General features: G+C 41.5%; 1 protein-coding gene and 1 long non-coding RNA gene across 7 annotated transcripts in view; one reads left to right on the forward strand and one right to left on the reverse strand.

Moving 5' to 3' along the window:
• The window catches only part of PHKA2 (phosphorylase kinase regulatory subunit alpha 2), a 71,507-nt gene that overhangs the window by 38,651 nt on the left and 10,908 nt on the right, over window positions 1–21,948 (reverse strand). For all 5 annotated transcript variants that reach the window (XM_084627004.1, XM_084627007.1, XM_084627003.1 and 2 more), the window contains exons 4-15: window positions 20,929–20,976; window positions 19,712–19,880; window positions 17,689–17,771; window positions 16,295–16,375; window positions 14,124–14,222; window positions 13,658–13,804; window positions 13,385–13,438; window positions 12,656–12,778; window positions 8,826–8,921; window positions 7,134–7,241; window positions 5,923–6,001; window positions 4,098–4,232 (exon numbers count right to left, since the gene is read on the reverse strand). In XM_084627004.1, coding sequence (XP_084483130.1) covers window positions 4,098–4,232; window positions 5,923–6,001; window positions 7,134–7,241; window positions 8,826–8,921; window positions 12,656–12,778; window positions 13,385–13,438; window positions 13,658–13,804; window positions 14,124–14,222; window positions 16,295–16,375; window positions 17,689–17,771; window positions 19,712–19,880; window positions 20,929–20,976 — 1,222 coding nt within the window. The remainder of the gene's footprint in view (window positions 1–4,097; window positions 4,233–5,922; window positions 6,002–7,133; window positions 7,242–8,825; window positions 8,922–12,655; window positions 12,779–13,384; window positions 13,439–13,657; window positions 13,805–14,123; window positions 14,223–16,294; window positions 16,376–17,688; window positions 17,772–19,711; window positions 19,881–20,928; window positions 20,977–21,948) is intronic.
• LOC311519943 lies at window positions 265–21,759 on the forward strand. Of its 2 annotated transcripts, none has more exons than XR_014711426.1 (3): window positions 265–338; window positions 9,062–9,153; window positions 21,151–21,759. It is a non-coding gene; the product is annotated as an uncharacterized lncRNA (long non-coding RNA). The 2 variants fall into 2 exon arrangements; XR_014711427.1 differs by lacking the exon at window positions 21,151–21,759 and adding an exon at window positions 10,035–10,168.

A 21,948-nucleotide genomic window follows, 5' to 3' on the forward strand; every position in this document is an offset into this window, starting at 1 on the left:
CAAAAGACTATATATATATATATATAATTTCCCAGGGAATGCCTTAGCAATTGGCTGAGCCCTCAAGGGTTAACTCGTTAATGTAGCCTCACACTCTACAAGGCAGCAGGAACGGAGGGAGGGGAGACAGCATGGGAGACAGAGAGACTGTGTGTGTGTGTGTGTGTGTGTGTGTGTGTGTGTGTGTGTGTGATTCGCATTTCCCCTTTAAGTACGCTGACCCACTCTTAAGTACACTGCCTTGTTAAGTTAATCAGCAAGCTGAGACCACAACTGCTGCCAGGAAGCTTCCTCCGTCCTGAGCTCTGTCGTGTGTACCCCTGCTCTATGGAGATGGGGTAAGTGGGGTGCAGGAGCAAGAGGGAGGGGGACACCCTGACATTAGCCCTCTTCCCCCACCCACACAGCAAGCAGGAGGTTCTGGAGAGCAGCTCCAAGGCAGAGGGCAGGAACAGCACATGGCAGTGGGGGGAGGGACAGCTGAACTGCCGGCAATTGATAGCCTGCTGGGTGGCTGCTGCACAGGGAACTTAGGGGAGCAGGGAGCTGATAGGGTGCTGCCGGTCCACCCTGGTTCCAAGCCCCCAACAGCTAGCTGCAACGGGCTGCTCTTCCTGCAAGCAGTGGACAAAGCAGGCGGCTGCCAAATGACATTGTAAGGGAGCACTGCACTACTTTAAAAGAGCATGTTCCCTAACTGATCAGCAACAAAACAACGTTAACCAGGATGACTTTAAGTGAGGAGTTACTGTACATAATTTTCTGTTAAATGTGAACATCATATCTTCAGTCAGGGACACCTGTTATGTACAATAAACAGAATTAGAGAATATCTCCACCTGCTGTGGTGTTAGCACCAATCTTAAAAGTTTTCTACGCACCCACTATCATAGGATCTGATCCTATAACACCACAATTCTGATTCTTTAGGAGCCTGATTCAAAGGCCCTCTAAAATCAGTGGAAAGTCTCCCATGGACTTCAGTGGGCTTTGGATCAGCCCCTATAAGACCTCAGGGCTAGATTTTCAAGGTACTCAGCAACCAGCAGCTCCCACTGAATACATGACCTGAGCTCTGAAATCTGGCTCTCAATAGATTACTGTACTTGCCATATTTCATTGTAAAGCATCTGAAGTTCTAGAATTTTTTTTAAAAACGGTGATGGATCCATGAGAAGATAAGAATGTTATAGCACATGCAAATGTGACACTGATGTTCTTGGTTTCAGCTATGTTTTCCTTTTTCAAATTATTTCTGCGTAACAATTCTTTGCACTAAAGAGTCTGTATTTACAAAAAACAACAAAGAAATCAGTCACACTCCACTGAGGAAAATATACAGAAGTACAGATGGAGGAGAAGATGCCTCAATTTCTTTTAAAATCCGAACAAAAAGGAACACAAGCCCTAAAAAGAGTATAACAAAGACAGAGATCAAACAAGAATTCAGCTCATCCAGTAAAGCTATGAAGCTCTAGCAGGCATTCCAAGCTGATGCTGGCTAGCCGAATGTTCACAGGGGTAAAATGCCACATAGATTTCTACAGGAAAACAACAAAAGATATACATAAACAAACACTGATTTGTCAGCAAGTCAAATAAATCCATCTACAGTGAATGAGGTATGTTCACAAAAAATGGAGAAAAACTCATGCCATATCAAACATCACAAGTAGCAGGCAATCCCTGTCTTTATTATAACAATTTTAATTCTTCTCCTCTGAATTGAACCACTGAACTGAAGAGACCCCTCCCCCTCACAGCTGTGCCCTCTGCCCTTCCAGTACTGCACATAGCGCTTTGTTTTGGGCTGGGTCAGACACAAATACAACCAAAGCACATCTGTTGCCTTTAGGAAAAAGCAAATCCCAGCTACTCTATGAGCTTGACCCTGCAAGGTTCTCTCTGAAGCCATGAGAGTTGCAAGTGCTCAGTACCTTGCAGGATCAAACCCTTAAATTCTGCCTCGGGAAAAGATACTGTTTCTACTGTATGCAGCAGATTCCATTGCCCACACAGAGGAGGACTCCACCCACTTCAATCATTCTACAGAAGCCTTATGTCACCTAAAAAGTTTTCCAGTTTCAGCAGATCTACTTGCTAGACAATTAAATACATTCTTGAGAAGGAAATAAAAATTATTAAATCCACTGGGCCAGATTCACTTCAGGAGTCCAACTCGTGCAAGCATCTGGGTGTGAGGCCCCTAGCAGCAGAAAGACCACCAGAGTGGGGAGCAGTGACACAAGCCACCCACAACTGCTACCTAGCATCTGAGAGCCAGCTCAGCCCTATAGACCCACCCCACCCTCCAGCTAGAATGAATCCCTATTCTGGCACAGTGGTCCCATGACTGCAGAGGGATACACATGGCCACTCTTCCCTTCATCTGGCCCACCTTGTACAGTGACATCAGAGAGGGTATTACTCTTCATTCTAGCCAAGGGACCAAGCTGAAGTCCCTTTTGTATCTTTAAACTCTTTGGACTCTGCAGCAGGTAAACATAACCCCCATGCGTTTCCCAAACCGCCCCCATGATGGGAGGGATCGCCACTGCAGAATGAACCAGCAGGTTCTGAACTCAGATCTTCAAATCCTCGGGAGGGGAGGGAGCTGGAAGGAGGGACCATCAGGAGGCCAGAACCATCTTCACAGAGCTCTCAACATGCAGCTCTCAGATAACCTGGCTCCACTAGAGGGGATCCTCAACTGTCATGTGCCCCTGGTCTAAGGGCTCCCATGAAAGGGGTTTCTGGAGAGCAAAGTGGACCTTCAGCTGTATTATATTTTTCATTTTGGCTTTCCCAAAGATCATGGGGTTGGAGTGATGCATGTCTCATTAAACCCATTACAGACTTGACCTTCCTTTCCCTGCAGACCCCATCCCCAGAGTGAGCTCTCTACAAGTCAGGAAGGAGCCGATGATGCCAAAATAGTACGTGATTCCCCTTCCGCTGAGCAGGGGGTAGATCACATCACAGAGGGAGAATAATCTACAATTGCTGACAAAGCAGTCATTGTTAAAACAACAACAACAACGCTTCAAGTTAGCCTACTCAACTGCCTGCAGATAGAGATGAGAATTAATTTTATCCCTCCCTGCCTTTTTTTTTGCCTCCTAAGCAGTGTGGGTGATTTCTTCATGTAAAATATATACTTTACAAGATTTATTTAAATCTCTGCTCAAGGCCCAACATCTTGAGATGAGTATCTGAATTTTGGGTTGTTTATCTGGGCCACTGAACAACACCTGAGGTTTCCTCACAAACTACCTATAAGCCAGATTCCCAATGGGAATACGGAAAGAGTGGCACTGAATACTGCCCACTGTGAATTTCCCTGCCAGTGATGGAGAGGATTTGCTATTCATGATCCACTCTCATACAGGTCTTAACATTGAAAAATAATGTCCATGATGATACCAAGCAAATCTGTGAGCGGTTTGAATCAGGTGAAATATGTGTTTGTGTGTATTACGCTTTACAAAGCCCCCAGTCTCCTCTGAAGGGAGTGTCAAAGGAGCCCAAGGTTGAAGTTCAAGGGGATTTAGATGCATAACTTCAGGCTCTTTCCAAAAACGCAGCCTGTGTCTAGAATTAGCCTCTGCAGAGAACCACCTTCTGACAGTCTGTGAAACTCCACTGGAACAGAGCATACAGAAACTACTACATTGGCCGCCAGCTCACAAAGCGAACATATTCTTCTAATAGATCCCTTACCTGAAGCATCAATTCATATTAGTATATTCATTACTAGTTTTTACTTTACTTTACATATTGCATGCATATGGTGTATATTTCACCACCACACGCACGCAACAAATAAAAAGTTAAAATGATTCTGGAAGCAAACAAATAAAAAGAAACGAGGAGTCCAGTGCCTGAAGAAGTGGGGTTTTTTACCCACAAAAGCTTATGCCCAAATAAATCTGTTAGTCTTTAAGGTGCCACAGGACTCTTTGTTCTTTTTGTGGATACAGACTAGCACAGCTACCCCCGATAAATAAAAAGAAAGAAATGGGGGCAGGGGAAGTGGAAAAGAAAAATAAATTAGGTTTCACAACCACCACCATACACGTCTAAATTCCAGCACTTACCAAGCTTGGCATAAAGGTGACTCAGGATACGTGCCGGCTGCACTCGGATTGGATAGATGTCTGCAATGCTCTGAACACTGATTCCATGGTGTCTCAAGAGTTCCTTAATTTCATTTGATTCTGCCAAGACAGTTACTGTAGAACAGAAAAAAATAGCTGAATTATTTTAACCAGAATCATTCTCCTTTATTCTGACATCACCCATCATAGCTATTTACCCACAATGTGGGTGTCTAAAAATGCTGAAGGCCTGAGTCTTTCTTGATTTGCCAACCCCAGTTATACCACTGGGGGTGCAAGAATGTGCAGAACAGCATCTGGCATTTTATTTCCCCAGATTTCTCAGCTTCCCTCCTCCCCAGAAGATGTCACTGTAAGACACTGTAGTAAGCCAATTTATCTGTGTCAGTGAGATACAGAGGCTATGAATGCTATTTATTATTTCTATAGATCAGAGCCCTGTTGTGATAGGTGCTGTACAATTACAGAGGAAGACCCTACCCCAAGGAATTTACAATTTAAGGCCCTGATCTTGCAAAATGCTCTGCGTGGGGTTTTGCCAATATGGGTCAGTTTGCTGGGTCGGGATCTAACAATCTAGCACAGACTTGCTAGTTAATACTATTGCATTCATAAATATTGACAAAAAGTGAATTTTAAATTTGCAACCATGAATATCTGTACTGGAAGTGAACACTATAAAGTTTCCTCTAAAGGAACAGAAACAGTCCCAGAAGGAAATACCATCACCAGTAAGAGAACACTCCTCCCCTAAGGTGCCAGTTTGGATGTGCATGCAGGATCTGTGCAACAATCCCATAGATAGTTCTGGGGGACAGCTAGAGCTGTAAACCACAGGCTCTGTGGTATTTGCCGAGATAAACTGGACAGATAGCAGCTAGTGTGACAAGTGGCTGGGAGGAAGGAGGGTTGAAGGCTGCTCCTGACAATCCAAGCTCCTCACTGCTTCTCAAGGGCTGCGCAGATGGGCAGTGGAAGAGCTTTTATCCCTTGATCATCATCACACTGCTGCCAGGTATCTGCTACATTCTCCTAATTTCACCTTTCTGGCTGCTACTCCCACTGAGGAAAGGAGCAGGTTCCTGGCAGTGGTACTGGGGATGCTCAGGAGATAAAGTCTCTGTCCCTGCCTCTCTTGGACATACTTAAGTAGTGGCTGTAAGCCTGGCCTGTCAGTAGCAGCAGCCTGCCTGCCTGCCTTCTACTAGCTAGTTCATCCACAACCTCCAATAAGTGACTGGGTTTGGGGATTCCCCCATTAGGAAGTCATTAGGATGGTCCTGAGCTCTCCTGCCCCCACCACACTTGGTTCCTTGAGGGAAACGCACAGAGCTTCACATATGTCACAGTGACTGGCACGCTGTCTTCTCAGCTTCCTGTCAGATCTGCCCTCGTCATCATCCCAGAGCATGCCCAGACCTGCCTTTTCCCCAGGAAGTGGATGCAGGGGCTGGGAATCTGGCAAATTCAATCTTAAATTGTTAACGAAAGAGCTTTAAAAACAGTAATAAATTGCAGTAAGCGCCTCCACATGAAAAAAGCAAGCATGATAAAAAAACCCACTCTCTCAGTTTCTCTGTCTCAGATATCATTCACCAGGGTATCCACATGCCATGCACTAATTAAGAAACATTGAGTATGCCCAGCAGTGTAGCACTGCATAGTGACCTGCCCCTCCTCCTTCACTTCACTAGTCGGAGCTTTTTTATTTATTTATTTTTAATTCTGCCTTTCTTTCTTGAGGGGGTATAACCACCTTCAGCCCATTTTTTTGCCACAATGAATCAAAAATGAAATCACTCACTTTGCACCACCACATCAGGTTTAAAAGCAGTTGAAAATCTCCTATTTAAGGGATCAATTTCTCCAGGAGCTAGAAACCCCTGTGATAAAACAGGAAAAAAAAAAAAAAGAACCCAAGTAAGATGCCTTTAACATTCAGTCCAGTTATAAGGGATCCTCATGCTAATCATCAAACTTCCACAAATGTAACATAAAACATCTCTGTCCCCTATTTTACTCTGCAGTATTTTCAGTAAAAACTTTAGTTCTAATTTTAAAAAAAATACTGCGGGAAAGGTGTTTATTGTCAGGACTGAAGTCAATCCATGTGCCCATCTTTCACATGATAGAGTGGGAGCACCTGCACATTACTTGGTTGCTTCTGTCATTTTTTGACACCAGAAAGTTAACCCTTTACTGAGTCAGTCATTATTGGGTTCAGTCAAGGACTAATATGGCGTGAATCTCAGAAGACTGGAGGTTCAGTACAGTTTGGATACGCACTTGAAATGCCTATGTAAACCTATGGAAGGATCTCTCCTGCCTCACACACTCCAGAGTAGTGTCTAGCTCCTTCCTTGTGACCAACCCCTTTCCTATGATCCCTCTCAAGCTCTTGACTTTCCTCATATCTCTAAGACTGGTGGCAGAGCCCAGCAACAGCTGAGGCCAGTCTGCTGTCCACTTTCACAGCAGTTTGGGAGCCTGCCCATTAGTCTAAGCCCAGAATGCCTTGCAATGTTATCTGCCAAGGAAAACCAAGAGTGCACAATGTGTGTAGTTCACAAGAAGCATGCATACATGGAGACTACACAATGGTTTAACCGACACACTCTTTGTATCCACTGGAGAAATCCAGATAACAAATCTCTTGCTCCACAAGTTGAAAATTTCCTTACAATGATGAAATTTCATGTAGCATATAAAAACAAGATATGCTTGTGTTTTCAAAGATACCCTTTTGCTTCGCTCTAAGAAAACGTAAGGTAAGATATGGACTGAAATGAAGTTAGCTGTAGGTCAACGCGAACAAACACTTTGAAACTAATTTAAGTTGGATAGAGAAACTGACAGAAACACCACTTCTACCGACTCACAGATATGATTCTGCCACAAAATATACTGCATCCAGTTGACACTGAATGAGAGCAGGCTGGACTGGGCAGTACTCAGAATTCAGTGCACCTCAACATGAACTGAAACATTAACTTGCTGGTTTTACAGATAAATTACCTCTGCTAATAGGGAACTGAGGATGTATAAAGACTGGCCCCACAGATGAGGCAACTTTCCACCTGGGACACGATCCACTGAGTGAGGATTTTCATACTCCTCATCCACCTGCCAACAAACATAAGCAAGAGATGAGCCCTACCTGGTTATAAGAGATATTACAAATCATATGTTTAAAATACTTTGTGCTGTTAAGGATCTGGACCTTTCAGATTTTTAACTTGCCACCATTAGTGATGATGTATTGGTCCCTCCCACCCTGCTTCCATCTCTTAGATTGCACACCGACCTTTGTACAGTGCCTAACCCAGCAGAGCCCCCAGCCTGACCAGGACTTTCTGGCATGAATAAAACATGGAAGTGTAAATGATTATATTATATTCCTCTCACTCCTATTGTTTCCTTCCCCTCGAAGGCTGTGAATCAATTTTGGGTCTCCTTTCTGATCCCCTGCCAGGTAACCCTTGTATACTATTGATGCAGGCCCACCTTATCTTCCTGGAATGAAAGCTGCACATGTACCCTCAAAGTACACACTATCCTACCATTACTGTGTTTGTAACAATGGTTCACAAGGAAAGAAATGGGGAATTCTGTTAATAAAAAAAGGCCATTAATTTATTTGCACAGTAATATAATGATGACCTGATGAGAGAGAGAAAGAGAGGGAAGGGGGAAATACTACAGAATTTTATTATACAAGAGGCTTTGTAAGATGTGATCTGACACAAAAGAGGTTAGGCAAAGCCCACCCTACTTACTTTTTGAAATCCCTACCAGATTTACACTGTTTCCAACTGAAGGCCACAAGAGAGGTTCAGTGCTATGCTTGCACATAGCAGGCAGGGAGGTACATCTACACTCTTATTTAGCATCAGATTTGTAGAGAAGACTGGAGATGTCAACACTCCATCTTTAAATATTCTGGTTTACACTGGATTTAATGTCCCTAGTCAGTGAGGATTGGTAAATTTTGGAATGGGAGGGAGAGGCTGTCCTAGCAGGAAGGTATTTGAGAGGTTAGTAGCTCAAACTGGCAAAGGGCTCCAGCAGGCTGGCTGGCTTTGTTGATCAAGAAGTGGATCAGGTGGATCCCTAACTTCAAAGATAACAAAATCTGATTTATCTTGGATTTATCTCAGACATTCAGGTTTTGAAAAAACACACAGATGATAAACACAATATAAGAGGCAGGGCAGAGTTACTTTACATCTTCTCAGGGGATCTGTTCTCATTTCAACGTAGACACATTTCTCACTTTTATTCCCTTGCAATGGCAAAAAAACCAAAACTAAACTAAAAGCAACAACGTTGCAAAACAGTTGTCCTTGTTTTTTTTCTGTAGACAAATTTCTAATCTGGAATTTGTTTGACTAGCTCCAATACGTCCACTTGCACTCAGATAAAAAAGGACTCCATCATATTTTTGTGCCTCTTTCATAACTGTCATATCAGACACCTAGTCATTTGGAAACATGAAAATTTACCAGAGTCTTATCAATGGGAGCTGTGAGATCTTTTTTAATTGAAAAAGTCAAAGCTACTGCACAATCATTTTAGTTAAGTACAGGAAGTGACAAAGGCATTTCTCATACTGCAAACCTATATTTAACTACAGGAAATGATCATGCTGATACTTATTTTGATATCTGCACTTTGAAAGCTACAAGAGCTGCTGCATTGCCACAATACCTTGTCTGGAGGGACAACATACAACTCTGGCATCAGAAGAATTCCATTCTTTTCTCTAATAATTATTCCCTCCAGGGCCTCTCTGTACTCTTGAACCTGGAAACAAAAACAAAAAAACGGTAGAGAAAGCTCATATTGCCTTAAAAAGAAAGAGAAGCTAATGTTATGCAGCATGAAAAGAATATTATACAATGCTGAAATCTTAGAACTAGCTAATAAATCTGCTATAATTCTAGGCCTGACTCAAGACAGTGCAGCAGTGAAGAGATCATAATGTGTTGCCAAATGCAAGACCTGGATTCAAATTGTAGACTCAGTTTCTAGATCGGTGAGCAAAAAATCCTTATTTTAAAAATAATAATAGTTCAGCGTTAGCATAAATTCTCAATCTGGGGGTGGGGGGGAGAGGGGGAGGCAGGGGGAGAATCACCTCTAAAAAGTCAAGACTTTGCTCCCTTTCTTTACAGCTTATATGGGAACAGAGGTCCTTATATGGGAACATGGTTCACAATATGGAAAATTTTGTGGACCACTAAGGAAGAAATTGTATTTTTAGATTCTCTTTCAATAGGCCAATACAAATTGCCATTCTAAAAAGCATGCCGTGACCTCTTATGTACAAAGAATAACCATTGTTACTTGTTTTAAATATGCAGCTGGAATGACAAAATGGTTAGGCACTTGTTTCTGATTTTGAGCCATCTCTCTCCTGTGTGCCCAAAGCATTCATTTGATTCATTCTCCTCCATTCTTCATTTAGATTCAGGGAATCTATTTTGCCTTTCAGACATCTTCCAATCTCAGCTGTATCAGATTTTGCGAGATTTTATAATCCAAAATGCATTTGGTCTGAGATTTTATTCACTAGTTTTGTTGAACTTCCCATTTTAAATTAATTATGTGTCCCCATTAGGTTGTGGGGAAGAGAGAACAAAAGGAGCTTTTTCACTGGTTTATTGACTGGCTTTTTCTTTCAAAAATAAGTACAACAAAAGACGTTTACATTGTACAGCTTTTGACTTTCTCAGAATCCTCTGGCGAGATTCATAACTGGAATCAGAATCAGAGTAGAACCCATCTAAAATTCTACAATTTCTGGGGGATAAAAAGACTATAAAAATTAAATAAAAACACAAGAAAAAATAGGTTTGAAAGTAGGGGAAAGCTTTCTTTAAAGATATGCAAATTAATAGGGCTCTGGTAACACAGGTATTGATCTACTGGATAAGGCCAGCGATCCATTACTCTAGTGTCTTCCTGCCAAGACTGGCCAACATCAGAAGACACCACAAGAAACCCCGTAACGGATAATTACACAATAACCTACCGGCCGGTTGCTTCTTGACCACAAGAAGTTAGTGGTTGGCTTACGTCCTGAAACATAAGGGTTTATAGCCCTAATAAATTGCTATTCTCTTGGTATTCAAATGCGTCTAGTCCTATTTTGAATCCTATTAAGCTTTTAGCCTCACTGATTGCATTTTTAAATTTAAGTTTACGGGATAATGGCCTAAAACTGGATGGATTGATATGAGCAGCAAGTAAAGCCAGTGCCTTGCTGGGTGCTTCAAGTTGCTGGAGTCTGCTCTAGACACAATGTGCAGAAAATAAAAATAAATAAGTTTGTTTAACAAACCTGTACATTTATGAATGTATGCTGTAGTTTTCCTTGGCTTTGTTTTTGTTTTGTTCCCCCGCTCCCTTCCAGGTTCTCTGACATAAGCTATTGAGTTTGAATTAGTAAACATGAATGAAACTTGCTGCATATTCATGCTTGTCTATTTTCATAGTGGTTGTTTGTTTGTGGACTGTAGTATAGACTGAGCATTCATATACATTCATTAATTTATTCTCATTACATCTCAGTGACATAGAGAAGCATAATTATTCCTCATACAAATGAGGAATGGAGGCAGAAAGATCAAGGGCCTGATCTAAAACCCTTTGACATCAATAGAGAATGACTCCTAATGACTTAAATGGGCTTTGGAGCAGGTTATACAAAGAAATCTATGGCACAGCTAGGAAAATGTAGTTCTGTTTCTGAGTCCTCATCCAGTGCTTTAACCAGAAGACTATCTTGCAATAGGATGGTGACTGCTGGGTGGGGTAGGGAAATGGGTTTTCCCTGCCTTTTTCCATGGAGAAAGCAGCACAAGCACGGCAGCTGTGGAAAGGGGTAAACATTTTCACTAATGCTGAAGTCCACATCGAAGTGTGGAATTAATATTTCCAATTTCATGGAATATCTTCTTCTAGAGCCACCAACTACCATTTTTTTCTGATTTAACTAGTATTCAACATCATATAGACATAAATCAATGTCATTTTTTAGAGTAAAAACTCTTAACTTCAGGCTAGATACCTCAGAAACTTCTGAAACACCTGGGAATCCATTCAACTGGGTTATTATAGCAAGTATTGTTACAGTAACTATTATAGCTGCTTATCGCTGTGGTATACCAAACTTCTAAAAGTCTATCTACATTGCAGGTGGGATCACCTCCCAGTCCGAGTAAAAACTGATTTGTGCTTGTGGGCTCAAGCTGGCTCACTAAAAATAGCAGCGTGCATACAGTGGCTCGGGCTGCAACTAAGGCTCTCAAAAGCCCACCCGATCCCTTAGGCTAGCCCACTGCTGTTTTTGGTGCACCAGTTTGAACCCTGCGAGCATGAGTCTGTCTGTCTGGGCTGACATGGAGCAGGTCCGGGGGAGGCTTAATAGTCGACCCCAGTAGACACCACATGTACCACGACTCAGGGACCAGTGCTGAATGAGCTTCAGCTGCTAGGCTCTGTAGCTGCTGATAATCACAAAAGTCCAGATTCACAAAGGTGAGGTCCCTTCCAACCCTGATATTCTATGATATCTTGCAGCAATAAATTCCACCGGTTAATTTTGCATTTCCTCTCAAGAAGCTGTGCTCGTGTTTTTCTATTGTACTATGGCCATCTAGGTGTTTCATAATTCTCTCTCTAGCTATTCTTTCATTCCATTTATGTACAAGGTACTGAAATGAGGCTTGCTGGTTGGTGATTCCCGGCATCACCCCTAGTGCCCTTTTTTAATGGGAGTACAACATTTGGCCCCCTTTCAGCCGCCTGTACACTATGTGATTTTAATCATACTTGTGTTAGTTCCTCAGCCTCTTAATTCTTGAGTTTCTTCAAAACTCTTGCATTGGTACCATCTGGTTTGGGTGACTTGTTGCTATATAGTTTAAATAGTTTCCCACAGCACCTCCTTGAAATGATGATCATTATAAGGCTGGCAACTTTGCACTCCTGGAGAGGGAGTGCTTGAATCAACAATGAAAGATAATTAACCTACTCATTCCATCAGCAGAAGAGAAGCTCTTCAAGGGGGCCAGTCCCAAGGCACAACAGACTGGGTTTGCAGGTGCCACGCACAGCACTGGGGGGAAACGGTCAGGCTGCTGGGAGCTCACTCTGACAGGGAAGGGGGGTATCAGGTGTGGATGGTGAATCCATGCTATGCAGATCCACTTGACATTGCCCCTAGAAACTAGCTCCCCAGGTTTTTGTGACCCTGAGAAAGCCGCAGAATGGCTCCATTGCCGCCTCACTGCCCATGGTGGGGGGAGAAGAGTCCTTCCTCTGGCCTCCCGCAGCGCCTCCCAGTACATCTCGTCAGGCATTGTGGAAGGTATTTCCATAAAACAGCCAACACTGGGATCTAGTTGGGAAAGTAGTCCAGGGGGATTTACTCAGAAACGAGGGAAAATAACGGACAGTGCAAACAAGCAGAGTAACAGCCATACTGCTGACTGCTTTTCCATTCCAACTCAAGCAGTTTGCTCCTTCCTTACCTGAATTTTGTCCCCATTGAACACTCCATCAATTAGGAAGTAGGTCCAGAATACTGGCCACTCACACTCTATATTCTCGAACAGTTTGAGCTCAGCAGGATCATAGTGTAACCTGTTTGGATCCTAAAAATCAAATCATATTCATTTAATATTCTATACATGATATGAACAGATGTGTGTCACACATAAACCCTCTAAAGCCAAAGGAAATACAGGATAAAGCCACACACCTACATTTATCACCTTTTCTTCTCACATATATGTACCCACATGTACTCAACCAAACCCCTATGCAATCCCAGAAACCTAGATCTTATCAAGATCACCTTTGCTCTGCCCACTGTTTGATGACTGTGTGCATGGGGAATTAATCTTTATACCCTATTGGTTGTGATTTTGAGTGTGCTATTATGTCCCCTTAGGAACCATAACCAGTTATAAAAAATGTGTTTGATTTTGATATTAGAATGGCGAATTATGTTTTCCTGTTGTTAATAACTGTTTTTCCATTATCTAATCTCCTTTGGCCAAGGTTCATTATAAGTGTGGATATGCTGCTATTTGGATTGTATAACACTGTGTACTCTTCCTGATGATGCAGAATCTTAGTTATGATACAGGCTATCACTTTATGTAGCACAAAATAAACAAAACAGGCATGAAATTTTGACAAATTTGGGTTAAAAAAAAATCTTCAAAATGTCTACTGAAAATCTGCAGAAATAGGACCTCTCTTGGTGTTTTGTATCCATCTCGAAGGAAGCGAGAGCAGCCATAACGTCCCTGTGGAAAAAAAAATAACATTCCTGAAAACGTTGACATTGCACAATAGAAATTCTTTGTTATTTTACATTACTTCAGGGAGGGGAGAGCTACCTCTTCCTCCTACTCACACCCATTGTGCCCTGCAATCTTTCAGCTAACTGGCAGGAGAAGACAACTCAATGTATTACCTCCTCTCCCCACAAGCAAACAGACCAAGAAAAAAAAGAGAACTCTTACTTGCAATTTGGTGAGGATTTCACTTTTGGTTGCATTAACAACGTTCACATCCTCCACTGCAAAAGCTGGGTAAGAAATAATGGACAACAGTCCAGCATCAATCTCCTTTGACGTGGATGCCCTTGGCAACATGGAGTATAGAATAGACTGAGCAAAATACAAACACAGAACAAAATATGTAAAACAATCAGCCTCATTCAAGGGATTATGTCAGATGCAAAAAGAGCGCATAATCAGCGTTCAAAACAGCTGGGAATTTATTGAATGAGAACTATTTAAATGGGAATGGTCAAAGTTAGTCATTGGTGGCATGTAACCTACTCTACATAGGATACACAATGTATTGTGTGAAACTGTATGCTGAAGTTCTGGTTTCTCTTAGTCAACATTTTCTACAAGCAGGGTGCTTGTCACTGGCTCGTTTGTGCTCCCTTACAGCAAAGGAACCTCGAAGGCTGCTCTTTACCTGGCAATGTTCAACTTCATCAGGAAGGACGTGAATCACGGACTTGCTCCCCCCATGGGCTCCAAAAAGGTCTAGTTCATCAATTGCTTCCAGTGCAGCCTTCAGAAACACAGACACATATCAATCCAGATTTGTGCACTTCCCACCTGATCCAATGCCCATTGAAGACAACAGAAAAATGCCAATGGACTTCACTGACTTGTGGACTCTTACACACTTGATAAGAAAGCATGGGAATTTCTGACCTCACTCTTTTAGAAAAGAGAGAGTCATATTTATGTATTTAGATTTAAGCAAACATAAGATGACTCCCCGCACTTTCCACCTGTTAAAAATGCAATGCATAACAATCAATCCATCTCTATTGAATCAAGAAAATATTGCCAATCTCCCCATTTCTCAAATTCCCAAAGAATCCCATACCCCACCACTCCTGAAGTGCCCATTCAAAAATAAGGGCTTTATAGCATGCCTCAAGGTCAACTGACTGAGGCTATTTCAGTTCAAAGGAGGATTATCATATCCTTCTAGTTCAGCTTTTACAGTCTTAAGAAGGTACAGGGGAGAGCAGGAATATTTCCAATGAGGTGGGCTCCTGTGAGGGAGCTGCAGAAGCATCTGTAACTCTGCTGGGGCGGGGATCTTGGACCTGTAACGGGGATGGGACAAAGAAACAGCTGGTGCCTGGAGCTCAGGAGCCAGGCAGGCAGAGCTGTACTTCCCACAGAGCTCTCTCCTGGAGTTGGTGTCAATGGAGTTACACAAGAGGTGAATGTGTCTCCTTGTCTGTTTTCACCCTAGGTATTCACTGCAGTGCAAATTGATTTCAGACACAAGCAGCATACAAGTAGAGAACACAACCCTTTCTGTCTTGTTCTTTCTGGAGACACGGATACACAAAATCCTGCAAAGCTAATATCAGGAGTGTTATTGCCAAGCTCTGAAACTATAAATAGCCTCTCTCTACTGGTCTGCTGTACAGAGCAGGAGATCAGTGTTTGATGACAAGAATTTCCTGTAGGGGAATTTACAGTTGGACCCAGGGGAGACTTAAAGGCGAGCAAGCATGTACAAAGCCCATCAAGATCCATGCTGCACTGCTGCCATGGGAACAGTTGTCCTCCACTTCACATTTCCTTTCCTTACCTCTTGTATTTGTAGTGAAAGAGAGTAAATGTATTGAACGAAGAAAACCAAATTTCCTTTTGTGTAGCAGCGGGTTGCTTTGCTTCCCCACACATGCAAACACTTATGTTTTGTTCAGTATTACAGAAGATTGCTCAGCTAAAAGCAAACATGCATTTTTCCGCCTGCAGTGCGTCAGCAGCCAGATAGCTCACTCCCAGCAGGGATACACAGCACAGTGCTCGCTCCAGTACTGACAGCGGCCAGCACAGATTTTTCATAGGAAGGCACAAGACAACTATGGAGCAAACTTAATCCTACTTCCATCAACATTTGGTTGGTCTACAGCAAGAGCATGCAGAATTCTCCCTTTTACTATCTAATGTGTCTGCAGATGTCTCAGCATCCTTATAAATCCTTTTTTTGATCTCTACTTATAGGGCTCCTTATAATCCATTTTGGAAACCTACTAGGCTCTTGGCCTCAAGTTACTTGGTGGCAGTGAGTTCCACAGATTAATTAGGCACTGTGTAAAAAAGTGGATTCTCAGTTTTAAGTTTGTTGCCTTTCAATTTCACTGAATGTCTCTTTGTCCTTACTTTGTGAGACAGAGGCATGCACAATGCCTGACTTATACCTCTATTATTCATTTCCTCTCCAAACATTTTTTTTTATTTAACTCCTTAACCAAGCATTCTGTTACTTATCCAGAATTTCCTTCACACCTGAGAGCACCATGGAAGCAGCATACTTAATATCAAGAGAGAGCAAGCACTTTATGCTAGTGCATCTAGCTAGATCTCTGAAAGATTCTTAGCCCCCTCCGAAAAGAGACATAGCTAGGCTTCAGAGATGAAAACTAAGGCCGCAAAAGGACTAAAATGACATTGAGATTTATGTGCAATCTCCACTAAAATACATATTCCGATGTAATCAACTAGCAACCACAAGGTCAGATGAACCGAGACAGTGAGGCAAACAAACATGTTAGAGAGTCACCGTTCTAATTCTACATATGAAGAACAAACCAGTAAAAATATTCTCACCTTGGCCATGCCTACAGAGCTTGCATTCAGTTCAGGGATGCCCTGATTGGTTTTATCACCACGTTCCCATATTCCATAGTCCTGAAACAAAAAGAAGGAAAAACAGACGAGGTAAAAAAAATCACAACCCAACAACACCGTTGGAAGGACCTGTTTATTTATGGAGTTAGGACCTGATCCTGCAAAGGCTTACTCATGCTTAATTTTGAATTCAATGGGACCTCAGTGGTTCTCAAACTTTTGTACTGGTGACCCCTTTCAAACAGCAAGCCTCTGAGTGCGACCCCCCTTATAAATTAAAAACCACTTTTTAATATATTTTTAACACTATTATAAATGCTGGATGCAAAGACTGGTTTTGGGTGGAGGCTGACAGCTCACGACCCCGCATATAATAATCTCCCGACCCCCTGAGTGGTCCCGACCCCTGGTTTGAGAACCCCTGTCTTACATGCTTAAAGTAAATCTCATGTAAGTAAATCTCAGCAGGATTGGGGCCTTAGTCATGTACTAGTTTCCTGATAGATGAGGAATGTCAAGGCAAAGAAGGCAACTCCCACCCCATATACCTTCTCCCAATCCCTTCACATCACTACTCTCTCCTTAAAAACAATTTGGCAATTTTTTTCTTTTTTTCACAAAAGAATGATTTTTTTTTTAAATGAAAATTGGGACAATAAGTACCAAGAAACAAAACCAAATCTTACTTCACATTATGATATGATACAGAAATCTCTACTTTCAGAGAACAGTGACCAGGGACCCCCATTGGTTGCCATGGTGCTGCTCACCAAGAAAAGTGCTATTCCAGAATGGCCAATCAGGCTCATTAGGAATTCAAAAGTGTATCGGAGAACACAGTTTGGCCCATTAACTTGCACTTCCTTCAAGGCCAGTCTGGGTATTTTTGTGCTTGTATATTTCTCTTTTAAACAATACGGTAGGTTAAATGGTTTATCAAAGCAAATTCAGATATCATCTCAGACATGCAGTTCTTTCTAATGAGGTAATTTCGCTCATGTGCACTGAGTGAGATCGAGACTTCAGAGCCTCTCTTAACTCTAGCAAGTTCAGGCTATATATGTGGTAAATGAAACTTTTAAATGACTGAACTTGGGTTGAAGTTCTTCTGAAAGAACCTATCCTTAAACTTTAATCATTTAAGGTCCCCACTTTGGCTTGTTTTCCTGCATATTCAGAGCAGCAAGTTCCAAGCAATGGGAATGCTGTTTGAATTACTGTATAAATCAGCTATGAAATCTTATAATCAAATTTGCTGCTTCAGCCCCACCCTTCAGGCGGAATACATTCCTTCCCGGCAGAGAAATAAGAAATTCTGTTCAGTCAGTTCCTAGGAAGTACTCAAATTGTTTATATATAAACTAAATACTTACAGCGACTTTATAGGCAGCTTCTATGTAAAAAACAAGATTCTGTATAAAGGCAACTTCATCAAGGGTGAATACAATATGCAATCCTAATTAAAAACAGAAAAAAAAATTACATTCCTACATAAAAATTGAAATGTTTGACAGAAAAGAAGTTCGAAATTTTCATTTTATTCACTAGCAACCAATGCCTGCTGAAATCAGTGGAAAGATCCCTATAATATCTGCAGTTGAGATAGCACTTTAAAGGCCACTAATACATGTTATTTCAAAGAGTCATCAAAATATTAAACTCTCCGGGCCACATTCACACACAGGGTGAGTGCCGGAAGGGTTGACACCCACTTTTGCCGGGGAAGACCGTTGCAAGGGACCCTGAGGATAGAAGGTATCAGAGGACCACGTGGCGGGTGGCATCTGTAAAACATTCAAACATGGTGCCAGTGAGCAGGGAACCATGGCCAGGACAGCTGGCATTCATTTCATTTAGGACGCACCCCGCCCATGTACCTATTCGCTATACCAATACTGACTTGGACTCTAAATACATTCTATGGGTGGCAGACCCGAGATCATTTATTCACTGACACTTTAAAAACTCCCACATCCTAATCTGGGTCTATGCTGGTTATGTGCTATATATGCATCTTGTGACTGATATATGTAATCTCTCATAACTCAAGACTGACCCCACATGTACAGTACCTTCCTTCTTAACTTGCGTAAACTTGATTTTAAACATTAGCTTTAATAAAAGTTTTTAACTCTGATCAGGCTCCCAGCTGATCCAAAACGTAGCCCAGTCTAATCTCTCGGTAGGGCAGCAGTGGAACTAACACCTATCCTTCACAAGCTCAATGGACTTATATGATTCAGGATACGCTTTGTGCTTTGCACCTCCATGAGCCAGCTTTTCTGAAACTGCCCTTCAAGTGATTGTTTTCTTAATAAACATCTGATCCTACTGATCCAGATCTCTATTCACAGAGACGTTACGTCCGTATAAGTGCACAAAGAACTTTTAAATGTAGTACTCCCTGCTCACATATTCTATCTACCATATTTTATTCCATCCCAGGAATATGAAATATTTTCCTGCCAGTTATCAAGGAGCCATATGTTTGGCACCAAAAGGAAATAGATATGCTGTTACAGCTCACTGTACCAGCCCCTCTTCACCTCTAAAATATTACGCATGGCGGGAGAGGGGGTATCTAGGAGGAAGGCAGCCATGGGAGGCAAGTTTTCGTTTTTGAAACAACTCCATACAGAGTGATAGCTCATCTGCTTTCCTACCGGCACTGTACCCTCAAGACTCAGACTGGCTGGGAATCCTGCTCTCAGTAACCAGACTTGAGGCTAATCACGGCCTTATTTTTTCTGACATTTTGCCATAGGTCATTTAAATATTTAGCTAGGGACAATGTTTAAGCAATAACTGCTTTCACTGCACAGCTAGGTAAATGATGCAACTGCCATCTCTTTTATGGAAGATACTCCTCTGCAAATCCTCTCTGGTAATGCACTTAAAGGAAAGTGCTGATATTTGCGAGTGCTCCTATGAAGAAAAAAGCGACATGAGGTTCACAAGCAAAAGTAGAGCCAGGGAAACCCATTCAAACCATTATGCAGAGTATTATGCACAAAACCCAAGAGGCAGACCTGATTTCTATTTATACTTAAAAGAGCTTGAGATAAAATAGGGACAGTGCTCCCATTGTACGTAGAGAAGTGGAGAAACCCCTCTGGTCAATCAGTAGCAATGCTAACGTAAACCCAAAGGTAGTCACATCCTGTCCTCTTGTATTTGAAAGAGGGGGCAATCAGAACATAGTTATGGAGTTCTGATAAAAAAGGGCTGCTTCTCCCAAATATATATTTTGGTGATTTTTTTAGTATACTCCATTTTGTAGAAGAAAGGCAGATTTTCACACTATTAAATTGTGTTGTTCTGATGGAAGGTAACTACAATGTTTAACTTAACAAAAAATCTGCACCAATGATCACGGCTAAAACATCTTCTGCTTACCTGATGCAGTCATCTGTGCCAGGAAGAGCAAGAAAAGGGAAGTTGCATCTACTTGTAGATGTCCCCACTGGTCATCCCCTACTACTGTGGAACAAGTGGCTGAGTTATACTTGGCATGCAAGCAGTCCTTTGTAGTCTGTGTGTATTTGAACTTCTCTACTTTATCCACCTAAAAAGAACACCCAGGATTTTAAAGTCAAAAAACTTTGCAAGAGGTTTTTCAGCCAAGAACATACATGCTCCAAGAATAGGAAATAATATGTTGGTGCTCTGACTTTTGTTATCTTACTCTTATATGCTCCAATTCAGCGAAGCACTTAAGAATGTGCTTAAGTGCCTTGCTGAGTTGAGGCCTTAGTTACAGCTGTGCAATTTATTTGCCCAGATATAAATGCAATTTGTCATAGGTGTGACCAGTCATAAAAGTATAACAGAGCAGAGTTTTGTTCATAGCAATTGCACAGGTTAAAATACTTTTATTACACCCATATTTGTACACACAGAAATCAATCCACTGAAGTCTCAGATAAAAGAAAAGAAATATCTGCTCTGAAATGAAATGCTTTGTAAATATAACAAGCACTTGTCCACAGATATGCATGGTATAAACGTATTTCCCCATATGCAATACACTTATAAAGAATGTGCTTAAGTGCCTTGCTGAGTTGAGGCCTTAGTTACAGCTGTGCAATTTATTTGCCCAGATATAAATGCAATTTGTCATAGGTGTGACCAGTCATAAAAGTATAACAGAGCAGAGTTTTGTTCATAGCAATTGCACAGGTTAAAATACTTTTATTACACCCATATTTGTACACACAGAAATCAATCCACTGAAGTCTCAGATAAAAGAAAAGAAATATCTGCTCTGAAATGAAATGCTTTGTAAATATAACAAGCACTTGTCCACAGATATGCATGGTATAAACGTATTTCCCCATATGCAATACACTTATATGAGCGGTGATTTAAATTTTAATTAAAGATGTATTGCCATTTGTTTCAAATCTGTGAGACAAAGGGAGGTGCCAAAGGGATGCATTCTTTATCATACAAAAAGGACTCCAGAGAACCACTAGTCTTGGGAATTTCAATCACTCCTTCAATCTGGGATACCATATTCTCATAATTAATCTTGCCCTTTCATGCACAAATTGACTTTAAAGCACCAGATCTGACCTTGCAACTGAGTAAATACTCCTGGGTTATTAGATTACCTGTCTCATCATACATTGCAAAAGTCCCCGCATCAGTTTCACAACATTCTGTAAGAATAAAACAGAATAATTAAAGTCTAAAAATCACCAGTCTGCTTACCTGTATTAGACAGTATTTAACAACAAGGCTCAGGGTCTCTACTACTGGCCTGCCATGCGTGTGAACATGAACATCCTGAAATGCTTTTAAAGAAATACATTTCTGTGTGTTTTCTTTTCCAGATTTTTGCCTTGAATGTGCTTTTTGGAGAAGCTGATACGCGGTCACTTGAAAAAATATGGTATTCTCATCTCACTGTTAAATGTATAAGAGTGTATTTGGTGTTTAAACGTTGTGAAAACTAGTGGGATATTACTTGCATTGTTTTCATGTATCTGTATCCCGTTATAATGTAATAGCAAACATTTACATCGTGCACACCCCTGCAACTAAATAACCCATCAAAGGAGAAAGACACCTTGTGGGATGCAAGTGAAGAACTTAAACAGAAAAGTGCTAATTTCAAAGCAAATGGTCATTGTCTGCGATGATCGGAGGTCAAAGACTCAAAATGCATTCCTCTATCTCCCCATCATGAAAGGAAAAGCCCACATGGGTAGTGACACTATCAGCTTGTTTTTTGTGAGAAGAAGCTATAAGTATGGACTCAAGGAAAGATCCTGAATCTCTGGACTGTTTAGACTCTTACAGGGAAGCAGATCCAAAGCAGAGATCCTCAGAGACAATATGGGTACCCTGAAAAGGCTTTTGAGAAACTGGCAGTTTATTATATCACTGCCACCATTTGGAATTACAAACTGTGATTCACCTGTGCATAGATTTTACCTGCTCTAACCTCTCAATAACTCTCATTTCCTTTTCTTAGCTAATAAACCTTTAGTTAGTTTACTATAGAATTGGCTGCCAGCATTGTCTTTGGTGCAAGATCTAGAGTACTAACTGATCTGGGGTAAGTGACTGGTCTCTTGGGAAGCAACCTAAACGTGGTGTGATTTTTGGTGTAAGTATCCATTTTATCA

The sequence above is a fragment of the Lepidochelys olivacea genome (assembly GCF_965140295.1).
Source record: "Lepidochelys olivacea isolate rLepOli2 genome assembly, chromosome: 1".
Lineage (NCBI taxonomy): Eukaryota > Metazoa > Chordata > Testudines > Cheloniidae > Lepidochelys > Lepidochelys olivacea.